General features: G+C 33.8%; 1 protein-coding gene and 1 non-coding gene across 2 annotated transcripts; both read left to right on the top strand.

Annotated features, from left to right (window-relative positions):
- Positions 1 to 3,174: 3,174 nt before the first annotated feature.
- LOC109809843 (sucrose synthase) lies at positions 3,175 to 8,709 on the top strand. The gene is made up of 14 exons (XM_020373246.3): positions 3,175 to 3,334; positions 4,326 to 4,454; positions 4,655 to 4,781; positions 4,961 to 5,112; positions 5,208 to 5,400; positions 5,658 to 5,993; positions 6,098 to 6,193; positions 6,301 to 6,474; positions 6,552 to 6,668; positions 6,759 to 6,925; positions 7,029 to 7,253; positions 7,442 to 8,005; positions 8,150 to 8,288; positions 8,423 to 8,709. The coding sequence occupies exons 2-14, from the start codon at positions 4,357 to 4,359 to the stop codon at positions 8,450 to 8,452; spliced, it is 2,418 nt and encodes an 805-aa protein (XP_020228835.1). The 5' UTR covers positions 3,175 to 3,334; positions 4,326 to 4,356; the 3' UTR covers positions 8,453 to 8,709.
- A 4,002-nt stretch (positions 8,710 to 12,711) lies between these two features.
- Positions 12,712 to 12,783, top strand: TRNAD-GUC (transfer RNA aspartic acid (anticodon GUC)). The gene has a single exon. It is a non-coding gene; the product is annotated as a tRNA-Asp (tRNA).
- The last annotated feature ends 1,524 nt before the right edge of the window (positions 12,784 to 14,307 follow it).

Below are 14,307 nucleotides of genomic sequence, written 5' to 3'. Positions count from 1 at the left end.
TTTTTTTTATTTTACTATTTATTAGTTGACTGTTTGACATCGTTAATTTTGTTATATAACATATTAATAATTGACATATTACAATGATTTATAACATTAATTGTTAATGTGATATGTACACAATGATGTTACATAATATTAGTTATCTATTAGGAGTTTAATATGCAAAAATTTTAAAAAATAAATGATGAAACATTTCAAAAATTAGATACAAAATTTGCGAAATCATAATGAGTGAAAAAAAAAAAAATACAAACAGTAATATACCAATTTCAGGTGAATTGGAACTACAAGTCTACAAGGATGTGATTGGTGAAGGGTAAATCACTATTTTTTTTTTTTGTTTAAACTGATTTATTGTAGATAATTATGTTCTTATTCCACAATAAAAAGGGGTTATAAACTCATATTGTACAGCACCCCTCTGCTGAGTTTTGTTTGTTTGCCTTGAATCTTATTCTGAATCTGCCACTTCCCTATCTTGATCCCTTCATTTGCTTTGTTTCCTCCTCCGCGTTCTGGAATTTCAGACTCAAGGTGAGCAAGTTGGTGTTTATAAATAGAAATCCATATATTATTTACAACGTCAAATCTTGGTATTTTCGATATTTGCATGGGGTAAATTGTCATATAGTCATCATCACTGGCCACTTATCTGACTTATTTAATTTGGAGCATATTCTTTATAAGGTCCCCCTCACCCAATTTCTAATTATTGTTACACACCTTGTTTTTTAGTGCTACTTATAATATATGTGCTACTGCACACTACTATATACTATCGTAGTACATAATAATTTGTTTAAGCAACGGCCGGGGCAGACTTTTCTCAATGCTAACTCCAATAACTAGGCATTGGGGTTTAGTAGGTAGTAATAATAGAAATATCAAAATATTTTTCTTTATAATCTCTTTATTATTAATTAAAAACCACAAATTTTTTATTAAGTTTTATCATTAAATCAAATAAACTTATTAAATACAATATAACACTAAAAAATATGTGATTTTCTTTTAATAAATTTGAATTTATAGTATTAGTAAAAGAGAATAATAGTGATAATATGATCGATTTATATTTATCATATCATATAAATATACCATAAAAAATAAAGTCTTTGCTTGTGACGAACACTACAATGTACCCACCAAACCATTTACGTCACTAACCACAGGCAATTTAGTTTAAAAAAAATAAGCAATTACAAATTTTCGCCAACAAAAAGGTACTATAAAACACCTGGAACTCACGTGATACTTCTCACTCACAACCTCACGTGCTTTGTGTTCAACGTTTCAATTTTTAGTTATGCGTGGTATATAGTAGTAAGTAATATTTCAATCTACAATTTCATTTCATAGTCAAATATAAATTTTTAAAATGAAATCTTAAGCTTTAGAGTATATTATAAGAATCATAAAACCAGATATAGCTCAAAAAATAGCTTAATTTTGATATGTTGTCAGTGTAAAGATCAATTAAATTAATAAACATTATTTTAAATGTGATTTTAAAGTAATTATTATAAATTTTTAGTTATATAATAATAATTTAAAATCGGATGATAATGTAATACACTATCATTAAATTTCAATTAAACTCTAAATAAAAACAGTTCAACAAATTTTTTTGCTTCAAAATGATTAAACACGTTTTTATTTTTATTTTTATTTACATGTATTGCAAAAGAATATTATTACTTATGATGAACATTACATCTAAACCTTGCAGAATAGATTTCTTTTACCGAACAAAATACATTAACAGAATGACTATAAATAATTTACATTTATTCATCATTTTTTTAAAATTTTCTTTTACATTTTTTTTACAATAGCAATTTGAGGGAGATACATGCGTCCTCTGTTTTGCTTAGACGAGATAAAAAAAACAATAAAATAATAATAAATTTTGAGAAAAAACAACATTAATTTTTCTTTTTTGGCTAAATTACTTCCATGACATGTTAAACATAAAAAGTAGTTAAGGTGGCCACAAATCATGTTGTGAATGAAACAACAATTTTTGACATTCTAACTTTCTTTGAATCGACTAAAATGTATATAACACTCCTCCTACATGATTTATTCAGGGATCATACACATTGTCTCATGATTATTATAATTTGCTTCCTTCATGTCTAAGCAGATAATGATTAAATAACTAGTTTTGGTCCACAAGATAAAACTTATCACTCACTCATTTTTAATTAACTCCTTGAGCATCAAGCACTAAAATAAATAAATTTCCTTATTATCAACTTTGTTTTTTTTTTTGTTGGCAGATTTCAATTTTGTAGCAACATGCATATTTTGTTTTTCTCTTTTTAATGAATAGATGTATCGAACATCAAGAAATCTATTTATTAGGCAGACAACAGTACCTTGATTTCATATGGTAAAAAGGTGGGTTCTTAGTTGTCATTTGTCGATGGATTTCTTCCGCACAACGTTTTTTGAAATATAAATTAATTTTTTACAGCATTTATGAGATCAATTTGACCATAATATAAATAATACTACTGTAAATCTTAGTTTTACAAAGATGAAAAATTTAAAACATATTAATAGTATTGAACAGTTACAACTATGACCAATTAACGCAATAAAATTTCCCTTTTGACTGCAGTAATGCAATAACTTTTAAACATAATATTTTATACTCCCCAGAAAAACCTTATTAGTTATTACCCGGAAAAAGATGTCAGATTCTTATTTACTAAAATAGTTAATCACTTATATATTATAATTTTAAAATTTTTTATATTAACAATCAATTAGATCTTTTAATTATACGTTAAAAGTAAATGTATTTATAATGATATAACATAATTAAAAAATTTAATTAATTATTAGTGTAAAAAAATTTTACACTGACAGTATACAAATAATTAACTCAAAAATATAATGTTCCATGTAGTAGTTTTTCTTTTTGTGACATCACGAAGGAAATTTGATCCAGCTCTGCATTTCAAAATTTGTACAGTAACATAAATATATATACTGATGTGGCACAATGCATTCCCTGGAAGCATGCATAATCTAACGAGAATATACTTTTATTATAAATTGTGCATTTACACAACGACCCTCAGTGGAGTAAGAAAGAAGATAGATAAAGTTTTTTTGACCTTTGGTGAATCTCTTACTTAATAAATAAAAAAATAAAAAAATCATTTCCTTTATTTATTTTATTTATTTTTGCATCTGTGAAATTCCCATTCTGTTTGGCGCTCCCGTCTATAAATTGACTGAGCCACCACCTCAGTTTCCATTCATTCATCGTTTCTCTTTATCCCCCCCTCTCTATTTTGCGTTCATTCTGTTTTCTTAGGTACTATTATTGTGTTCTTTTTCTCTTTTCTTTCTTTCTTTCTTTCTCCTTCTGTTGTTTTTATTTTTTCTTTTCTTTCTCTGTTTTCCTTAACGTTGTTCTGCCTCTCCCCTGTTTCGGTGTTCTGTTCACCACTGCCACGTCAGAATGACCCTCCTTCTCTGCATGTTATTTCCTCGTGACCACTGGATCAGACTCTTATGTTCTGTTCCAGGGTCTCTAGTGCTCTCTCTTCTTTCTTCACCACCTTAAACTACACGGGGTGGTGCCGTTACACTGCCTCTGTTTTGTGGTGCTAAAATTTACTCAGAATTATCTGTTCTTTCATTCTATTCGGTGATTCGGAACATGACCCTGTCGGTTTGGTTGTTTTTTTGTTGATGCCGAACCGGTTAAAGGATTTAACGCATAAACGCATGTCCTGAGTTAACAAACAAAACAAAAGAAGAAACACTTTGTACAGCCTGGCCTCGAACCGAGAACTTCTTTGTTGGTTTCTCATTATTAAAAAAATATTAACTTTTTTTCTTCGCGATGAACGGTCGAGACTTAAGAGAGGTTTAAGCTTGGAGGGGTATACTTAATTTATTTTGGAACCATAGCTCAAGCACTTCAACCACTTTGGTTGCTTGCTAATTGCTATTGTTTTTCTAATTAATTAATGTTAATTATTGTTTAAAAGAAAAGTTGGTTGCACTGGGAAAAGAGAGTGCATCTTGCAATTATTCTTGTCCGGCACTGTTTAAGGTTGAAATCTAAGTAGAACAAAGTAGAAGATCTGGTATTATATATTTTTTTTTGTGGACAGGTGGTTGGTGGGGGTGGTTGGTAGGTCTTGAAATCCAATCCAGTTTTGTAGAATAAATTTTTTTTTTCACTTGTTGACTTTGTGCTGATTCAAGATTATTGATTTGCCTTGGTGACAAGTTTTGTGTATTCTTGATCTGTTTCTTACAATGTTTTTTTTTTTTTTTTTTTGTTGTTGTTGCAGTTGAAGTCTTTCCCTGAGATCTTCGAAGCCAATGGCTACCGATCGTTTGACTCGTGTTCACAGTCTCCGTGAGAGGCTTGATGAAACCCTCACTGCCAACAGAAACGAAATTTTGGCTCTTCTGTCAAGGTAACTCTCATAATTTCCTTTTTTGAGGTGTTTTTTAAAGGTCAAAGTGGTTTTAGACAGTGAGTTTGTATATGGAAGCTCAATTTGCATGTGTCAGAGTGTTTTCTTTTCTCTCTTTAAAGGTAGTGAAAATTGTACAAAGTAGTATGTGATGTGGAAGCATGTAGTGTAACACTAAGAATGTTATGGAATTTGGACAGGCTTGAAGCCAAGGGCAAGGGGATCCTTCAACACCACCAGGTCATTGCTGAGTTTGAGGAAATCCCAGAAGAGAACAGACAGAAGCTTACTGATGGAGCCTTTGGAGAAGTTCTGAGATCTACACAGGTAACTAACTTCTTTTGAGGAGTGATAAGGTGGTCAGGTGGTTTGGGGGGAGGGATATAGGGTTGGAGTAACATTTGCCTATAAAAAATAAAAAAAAACTAACTTCTTTTGAGATTTTGAGTAGGAGGTTTTTCAGCTGTGATTTGTTGATTTTCTTATTTTGTTTATCTGTGTTGTAGGAAGCCATAGTTTTGCCACCATGGGTTGCTTTGGCTGTTCGTCCAAGGCCTGGTGTGTGGGAGTACCTGAGAGTGAATGTGCACGCTCTTGTTGTTGAGGAGTTGCAACCTGCTGAGTTTCTGCGCTTCAAGGAGGAACTTGTTGATGGAAGGTAAATAAAAGGCTTTGAGTTTGTGTTGTGTTATAAGTGGTACTTGTTATGTTACTTGCATAAATTATAAAACGTTTCTCTCACTCTTATTTCAGTTCCAATGGAAATTTTGTGCTTGAATTGGACTTTGAACCATTCACTGCATCCTTCCCTCGCCCAACTCTCAACAAGTCTATCGGAAATGGTGTGCAATTTCTCAACCGCCACCTTTCTGCCAAGCTCTTCCATGACAAGGAGAGCTTGCACCCTCTTTTGGAGTTCCTCAGGCTTCACAGTGTCAAGGGAAAGGTACGTGTCTATTTCTTTTTAGAATTGCCAAACCCTTTAAACTAGACACTAAAGCAAGGTAGTGAGAAGTTAAATGACTTGGACATCCAAATCCATGTTTGTATCATGTCTAGTAACCAGATCTGGAGTTCTAGTAAAATATATATGTTGCATGTTGAACTTAGGGCATGTAATTAGTTCTTTTGCTTAGAGTTCTAATACTGGTTTTGTTGTGTTTTTACTGATGAAGATATATATATATATTTTTGTGTATGTAGACTTTGATGTTGAATGACAGAATTCAAAACCCGGATTCTCTTCAACATGTTCTGAGGAAAGCTGAGGAGTATCTGGGAACAATTCCTCCTGAAACTCCCTACTCAGCATTTGAGCACAAGTTCCAGGAGATTGGTTTGGAGAGAGGGTGGGGTGACACCGCAGAGCGTGTTCTTGAGTCAATTCAGCTTCTCTTGGATCTTCTTGAGGCCCCTGACCCGTGCACCCTTGAGACCTTCCTTGGAAGAATCCCTATGGTCTTCAATGTTGTTATTCTTTCTCCCCACGGTTACTTTGCTCAAGACAATGTGTTGGGATACCCTGACACTGGTGGTCAGGTTAGTATAACATGAAATGCTCCCTTGTGTACTATTTCTCAATAGTCCATACTGTTTTTCCTATCAGGGTTGACTCACATGTTGTTCTTGATTCTTTGATCCAGGTTGTTTACATCTTGGATCAAGTCCGTGCTTTGGAGAATGAGATGCTCCATCGCATTAAGCAACAAGGATTGGACATTGTTCCTCGCATTCTCATCGTAAGAATTCATAGTATATGGTTTTGTCAATTATTAGCAAAGCTTACTTATGTGTAGTGTGTTGATATGTTCTTCTAATTGGTGCTTGTGGATGATGTTAAATGCAGATCACCCGTCTTCTCCCAGATGCCGTAGGAACTACCTGTGGCCAACGTCTTGAGAAGGTGTTCGGAACCGAGCACTCCCACATTCTTCGAGTTCCCTTCAGAAATGAGAAGGGTATTGTTCGCAAGTGGATCTCAAGATTCGAAGTCTGGCCCTACTTGGAAACCTACACCGAGGTAAATTTTGACCCCGTCTAAGAGTTTTGACGTGTTTTCACTTGAGTTTTTAACATTCAATTGTGTCTTGTTAACAGGATGTTGCTCATGAGCTTGCCAAGGAGTTGCAAGGCAAGCCAGATCTGATCGTTGGAAACTACAGTGATGGAAACATTGTTGCTTCTTTGCTGGCACACAAATTAGGTGTCACTCAGGTTGGTCTACACATCTAGTTAAAATTGTTATGGCTAAATGTACTCTGGAACTCAGAGGTCTAAGCTATTTTATTTCTTTATCTATTGTAGTGTACCATTGCTCACGCACTTGAGAAGACCAAATACCCCGAATCCGACATTTACTGGAAAAAATTGGAAGAGAGATATCACTTCTCTTGCCAATTCACAGCTGATCTCTTTGCCATGAACCACACTGACTTCATTATCACCAGTACCTTCCAAGAGATTGCTGGAAGGTGAGCCACCCCTTCAATCTTCACTATATTTGTTCTTTTGCTCAATTTTACTTATTGATTAGGATACTAAAACTCTTGTATCATTGTACAAATAATTCTGCAGCAAGGACACTGTTGGACAGTATGAGAGTCACACTGCCTTCACCCTTCCTGGACTCTACCGTGTTGTGCATGGTATTGATGTCTTTGATCCAAAATTCAACATTGTCTCCCCCGGAGCTGATCAAACCATTTACTTCCCATACACCGAAACCAACCGCAGGTTGACCTCCTTCCACCCCGAAATTGAAGAGCTTCTCTACAGCTCAGTGGAGAATGAGGAACACATGTTAGTTTCTCTCCCTTTCGTTCATTTCCTTCATCTTATCTAACCATAATCATATCTTGAATCTCTTTGAATACAAGCTTAGAAGAGTTTCCGAGAGAAACTTCTCTTTTTTAGTAGTGAAGTTTTTATAAGTTTGTATTCAAACAGACGGTGTAGACATTTGTCTAATGTGATTGCATTTGGGACAGATGTGTGTTGAAGGACCGCAGCAAGCCAATCATCTTCACCATGGCCAGGTTGGACCGTGTGAAGAACATCACCGGACTTGTGGAGTGGTACGGCAAGAACGCGAAACTGAGGGAGTTGGTGAACCTTGTGGTGGTTGCCGGAGACAGGAGGAAGGAGTCGAAGGACTTGGAGGAGAAGGCTGAGATGAAGAAGATGTATGGCCTGATTGAGACCTACAAGTTGAACGGCCAATTCAGATGGATTTCCTCTCAGATGAACCGTGTGAGGAACGGAGAGCTCTACCGTGTGATCTGTGACACAAAGGGAGCCTTTGTGCAGCCTGCAGTGTATGAGGCTTTTGGTTTGACAGTGGTTGAGGCCATGACTTGTGGTTTGCCAACCTTTGCCACATGCAATGGTGGCCCTGCTGAGATCATTGTGCATGGCAAGTCTGGCTTCCACATTGACCCTTACCATGGTGACCGTGCTGCTGAACTTCTTGTTGAATTCTTTGAGAAGTGCAAGGTTGACCCATCTCACTGGGACAAGATCTCCCTGGGTGGTCTCCAGCGTATTGAAGAGAAGTAAGCATATTGTGTTCACATTGTTGATCAATATGTTTGTGTTGTCTTGTGTTATTATTATTATTATTGCTATGTTGCCATGCTCTTTGTTTTGGCTTGTTGACTTGTGGTTTAAGTCTTTTCTTTGTTGCACTTGTTCCACAGGTACACATGGCAAATTTACTCTCAGAGGCTTCTTACTCTCACTGGTGTCTATGGCTTCTGGAAGCATGTCTCTAACCTTGACCGCCGTGAGAGCCGCCGCTATCTTGAGATGTTCTATGCTCTCAAATACCGCAAATTGGTATGTGGATATTAGAAATAAGAACTTTATCTTTCATAGATAAGAATTTTTACTTGTATCTAAAATATTACTTTCTCTTCATATATATGTTATGTTAACTTACTAATGTATAGTATCATTGTTTTGTGCCTCAGGCTGAGTCTGTGCCTCTTGCTGTTGAGTAAACTGAGGATGAAGAGTTGGATGGATAAAGAAATGGAGGAACCGGCTTTTTCTTTCTCATTTGGAGTCTGTCGTACTTGAGTTTTATAAATAATGTTCAATATTTTAGTTTTGTGATTAAGCTTTCGATAAGAGGAGAGAGAGGGAGAAAAAAAAAGCCTTTTTTTTTTTTTTTTTGCATGATTTGGATCTTGATTGGAAAAAGCTTCGAATTGGGGTGTTTTACCCGTCAATTCAATTTTAAGCCGTGCCTTCTTCACTTTGCACGTGTCCATGTTCCCCTCCCAAGTCCCAACTTTACTTTTATGCACTGTAGTTCTTTTTATCTTTAAACTCAAACAAAATCTTAAAAAACAAGACATCATCATAATAGCTAGAGGCTAAGTAAGGAGTAAGGTCCCCCCGCAATTTCATCCGTTGTTGTCTATGAATCGGAAGAAAGTGAAAATTGATGTCGGAATTTAAAGATTTAATTGTCGTTGTCAAATCTCATTGTTCGATTAGTATATAATTCCCAAGTAGCAACTTGCAAAGCATAGCAACTCCTTTTCAACGGGTCTTATGTGTTGTTGGATCATAAATATTTCGTATCTGGTATCAATACTATGGTATCTACCACTCCAAAATCAATAAATAAAATCCTACAAGATTTAGAGAGTTGAGAGTTGTGGGGAATGGACGTGTACGTTAGTTTTTGTATCTATTTTTGGGCCCCCTCACCCAACGGGCCTGACGCAAGAGAAAGCAAAATTAACACTCTTGGTTGCTCTCACTTTCACTTTAGTCAAATGAAATAATAACAATGCCCTGAAATTAGTACTAACCTTTTTGTTTGCTCCCTTCTTATCAATCATAATATAAAGTAAAAATGAATGGTGAGAAAGAGATAAAAGTTGAAGGTATGAAATATGTAGTTAATTAGGATCTGTCTCATAGTGCTTCTGAATCTTGGCATATTTGAATCCCTTGGCCTGTGGGTCCCGTGAGCATTAGTTGTCTTGTCATTTTCTAAGTTGTGGAGGAAATATCCATCTACAGAGGTTGAAAGAAAAAACATTTTATGAGTATGCTCGTGATTCCTTTTGCACGGTTACATTAAGAAGTTGTTTTGGCTGTTAAGAAGGCATTGTACAGAGGTCTTGTGGCAGTGAAAAAGGCCAAACCACACAAATTTTTATTGTGGGCGCCCGCATGTTGTGCTTTCATTTCATTTCGACATTTTCGTATGTTTTTGTCCTTAACTAGCTCCTAATGCAACAAATTGTTGTAGCCACATTAGATCTTTCTCTCTCGTTTTTTATTTTGTATATTAATTAAATCGTTCAAATGAAAATATAGGGTTGGAAATGAACAAGAAAAAAAGAAGCTTGAAACGTCTCATTCATTGTTCTGAACCGTAAGATTAACCCACCTTCCGGTTTGTAACCTCTTTCTGTGTTGCAATTTGTCATATAAATACCTTTTTTCCTAAAAAGAAAAATTTTTACCCTCCTTTTTCATTACTTGACGTTATTATATACAAAAATGTATATTTTTCACCCTTTTTTTTACTTTTAATTCTGAAATTTTTTTTCTTCCTTTTTTGTTTTTTAATTAAGAATAGAGTTTAATGTTCATGCATTGGTGTTATATAATAGTTTTATACTTTCAAATAATTAGGTATGGCTATTGATATGATTTATTTATTTGTTTATGATTAAAGTTAATAATTTATTATAAATAATGATTTATTATTGATTAACAAAGTAAATTTTACATTGGTACGATGTTGTCTATTTTTTTTTATAACAATATTGTATATTTAACTAACAATTCTTTATTTTGAGTGGTATCATATTTGATCTTTTTAAGTAAGGTTTGAAGTTCAATTCGATGAAAAACATGATCTGGTATGTAAATTACATTAAGAGTAACCAATCAAGTTTTTTAATAAAAATTAATTATTAACAAGTCGGTAAACATGTCGTACTTGTATCGTGGTAGTCTCCAACCGACCAAGAGGTCTCCCAAGCAAATGTCAAGGACTATGTATTGAGGATAATAAATCACTTAGGCTCGAGCACGAGAGTGCTCGACCCCAAAGGGTTATGTACCAAGTTAGTCTCTTACCGACCAAGAGGCTTCCAAGGTGAATGTTGAGGACTATGTATGAAAGATAATCAATCACTTAAACTTTTTACACTCTTGCACTCGGGCTTACAGGACTATGTATTGTGCTAATCTCCTACCAATCGAGAGGTCTCCCAAACAAATGTCAAGGACTATATACGAAGTTTAATCAATCACTTAGACTCTTCACACTCTCGTGCTCGAGCTTAGAGGACTATGTACTATGATAATCTCACATATGTCGACTATATCTATCAACCATTAACCAACATCAAGTCTTCAAAAGATTGATCTATACCTCAATCTTTTATAGGTTGACTATCTTTCACTTATGCGAAATATGACAAGTATTTGAACAACCAATAATAAGATCCTTTGATCCTCAAAATAGACAAAATAATGACCATAAATATCAAGGTTCATAATGACAATAAAGATATGACATGATTCACATGATTATAGTAAGAAACATGAAATTTGTGTTTATAATGTCATGTCGATATAAATATAGATGATTAGGTTTAGAAAAGACATTTTGGATACTTGTTAATATTTTGGACCCGAACGGTAACTAAAGTTTTGTAGTGGCTATTATTTATATCGGAACATTCGTGTAACATAATTATAAAACAAATACTATATATATTTAATTTTTGACAAAAAAAATTACAACTACATTATTTTTTTAAACAAGCAAGTAAAAGTTACCTAGGATTATTTATTTTTATTATGACCCATTATTTTTTTCATTTTATTTATTTATTGGAATTAAATTTGGTATCGAAGTATTTACAATACTAACATATACTGTTCAACTAGTTGAATTAGACCACACACAAGTTACATATCATAGTTTGAATATTAATATTCTAAGCTTTTAATTGTCTTAAATAATTGTTTTCCTATATTTATATTTATTAAATCTTAGATTGTCTTTATTTTTAACATTTAATTATTCGTATTTTATTCCATAAAAAGAATTTTTTACTCTATTAATATTTTTTCAAAAAAATATCAAAATAGCACCCTGTACACATTATTTACTCAAGTAGCACCCTTCACTGTTCAAGGTTAGAATTTAGTTCTCCGAAAACTGAATTCTAACCTTCATTGTGTCCTCTCCCGCCGGCGTGGGCTGTCGGAATTTGGCTTCTGGGAAACCGAATTCCAGGCACCAAATTTTGATTCTTTTTCGTTTAGGGTTTAGAGTGCAATGGCAATGTTTGCATGTTGCGGCGGGAGAGTTCGAGGGAGAGGAGGTGAGGGGGGAGGGAGGGGAGGGACTAGGGAGGAAGGGAAGGGGCGGAGGGGGATGCGGTGGAAGGTGATGGCAGGGGTGGTGGTGGTGGGAGGGGTGAGGATGAGGATGGTGATGGCATTGGACTCCACCACCACCACCATCACCGCCGACTCCAACGCCCACTACATCACCGCCGTCTTCGCCACCACCCTCGCCATCACCTTCCATCGCATCCCCCTCCGTCCCCTCCCTCCCCCCTCACCTCTTCTTCCTCAAACTCTCTCGCCGCAGCATGCAAAACGTCGCCGTCGCACTCTAAACCCAAATGAAAAAAAAATCAAAATTGGTTGCCTAGAATTTGGTTCCTCGGGAACTGAATTTTGATAGTCCACGCCGGCAAGGGAGAACACAATGAAGGTCAGAATTCGGTTTCCGGGGAACTGAATTCTGACCTTGAACATTAAAGGGGGCTGCTTGGATAAATAATGTGTACAAGGTACTATTTTGGTATTTTAAAAAAAAAAATAATAATACAGTAAAAAATTCCCATAAAAATGATGTTTTGGGACTCAAGTTGATTTTAACTAGTATGCGTTGGATGATGTAATTGTTAACTTTTCCTAATACGTATAGGTGACGTCACTACTGAAAATGGTATTTTCTTGAACATGCATCGTCAACTAAAGGGATAAATAATATGACCGTGGATATGGAATCCAAGATTAGATGGGATTGTTGTAAAAAAAAAAAAGCTAAAATATAAACGTCAATGAATAATAATCTGAAAAACTACAAAATCCGTTCTAGAAAAAAGTGCATACAGACAAGTGGAAGCAGAAAATTTTGCCCCACACTATTCAATTAAGAACAGTATATGAGTAATAAATTTATTGTAGTTTACACAGCAACAAAGTCGTTGTAGTATAGTGGTAAGTATTCCCGCCTGTCACGCGGGTGACCCGGGTTCGATCCCCGGCAACGGCGTGACCTTTTATTATTATTATTATTATTATTTCTTTTATTATTATTATTATTATTATTTTTTTTTTTTTCACGTTCATGCAAAATTCTTCTTCCTTAGCTTCCATATTAACGCCACAATCACTCCACATAGGTGACCTTTTATTATTATTATTATTATTATTTTTTTTTTTTCACGTTCATGCAAAATTCTTCTTCCTTAGCTTCCATATTAACGCCACAATCACTCCACATAGGTTTTGAAGGAAGACGAAGCACCTTTATATGAGTTCCTCCCACTTGGACTTCATTTTCCCAGGGAATAGTTTTTGCTTTTTACATGTTTTTTTTCTTCTTCTTGATTTATCTATTGTAGCCAAAAACGAAAATATATCATTCATACTTTTTGTATTAAAACATTGCTTTTACTGAATACCTATTTAATAAATATATATACAAAAGGTTACGTGAAGGATGAATATGATTTGCATTACAGGTGATAATCATATAATCAAATTCTATAATAGAATAAAGCATACTTTATGCATACAAGTTATCTATCTTATAGCTAACCTTTTAAATATTATCAAATTTGTTCGAAAATATAGTGTTCATTTCACTATTACTCGCAATTATTTTTTTAATCATGTTATATATTCTAATATAGAATTGATAATTAAAATTAATTTAAATAAATATTTAATTACAAGAGCATTTTGAATTTTGTAGCCAACGAGTCCTTCTAGTATAGTGGTAAGTGATTCCTTTTCATTATTTTTGTATAGTACGTTTATGTCATTTGATTTTACGGGACATGATTGTATTGTTAGTAGACATGAATATTATTATTATTGATGATAATGGAAAGAACAAGTTGTATTGTACGGGTAACATAATTTCAAATGAAGACTAAAACATTTTTTTGGAAATTGAAATGTCTTATTCCAAAAAAGATATTTTTATTATCTCATCATAAATATGTCACAATTTTGTTTTTTTTTCAAAGAGACATGTAATGGTAAAACATCTTAATACTCCTGTGAATTTAATTCTTGAATTTGGTGATGTAGAGATGATAGTGTAACAACATATAAAGAAATGTATCTACATTTTGTTAAAAAATTAATTTACCTATCTCATATGAGGTCTAATATTACATTCATTATAGGTTAACTTGCTAACTTATGCATTGTTCAATAAGAGTTTACTTACAAATTATATAGAATTTTATAGTAACTTAGGAAACATAAATTTTACAATAACTTAAGAAACACTAAGAGAAAATATTTTAAATACAATAAAATTTTCGTTCTTGAAGCTTATATTGATATTGATTACTAGATATTGCTATTTTCTTGAAGATGTCGAAATTGAATTTTAAATTACAACAGACATTTGTAAATAATTTTCAGTTAAAATTATCTTAAAAGACTTAAACGTTAAACAAGATAAATATCTAACAATAATTCAAAAAGTAACATAACTCACAATCATATTTAACATGATCAAACAAATACATTGAATTGGATAAACATTTTAACAAGAAAA

Source organism: Cajanus cajan, chromosome 5, assembly GCF_000230855.2.
Source record: "Cajanus cajan strain Asha chromosome 5, NIPB_CcT2T_4, whole genome shotgun sequence".
Lineage (NCBI taxonomy): Eukaryota > Viridiplantae > Streptophyta > Magnoliopsida > Fabales > Fabaceae > Cajanus > Cajanus cajan.
This window is presented reverse-complemented; position numbering and strand designations above follow the sequence as displayed.

Bases quoted from the DNA above. Each gene is read 5' to 3' on its own strand.
- LOC109809843 (XM_020373246.3), top strand. From the start codon at position 4,357: ATGGCTACCGATCGTTTGACTCGTGTTCACAGTCTCCGTGAGAGGCTT. The intron at 4,782-4,960 runs GTAACTAACTTC...TCTGTGTTGTAG, and splicing joins AAGTTCTGAGATCTACACAG to GAAGCCATAGTTTTGCCACC. The intron at 8,289-8,422 runs GTATGTGGATAT...TTTGTGCCTCAG, and splicing joins CTCTCAAATACCGCAAATTG to GCTGAGTCTGTGCCTCTTGC.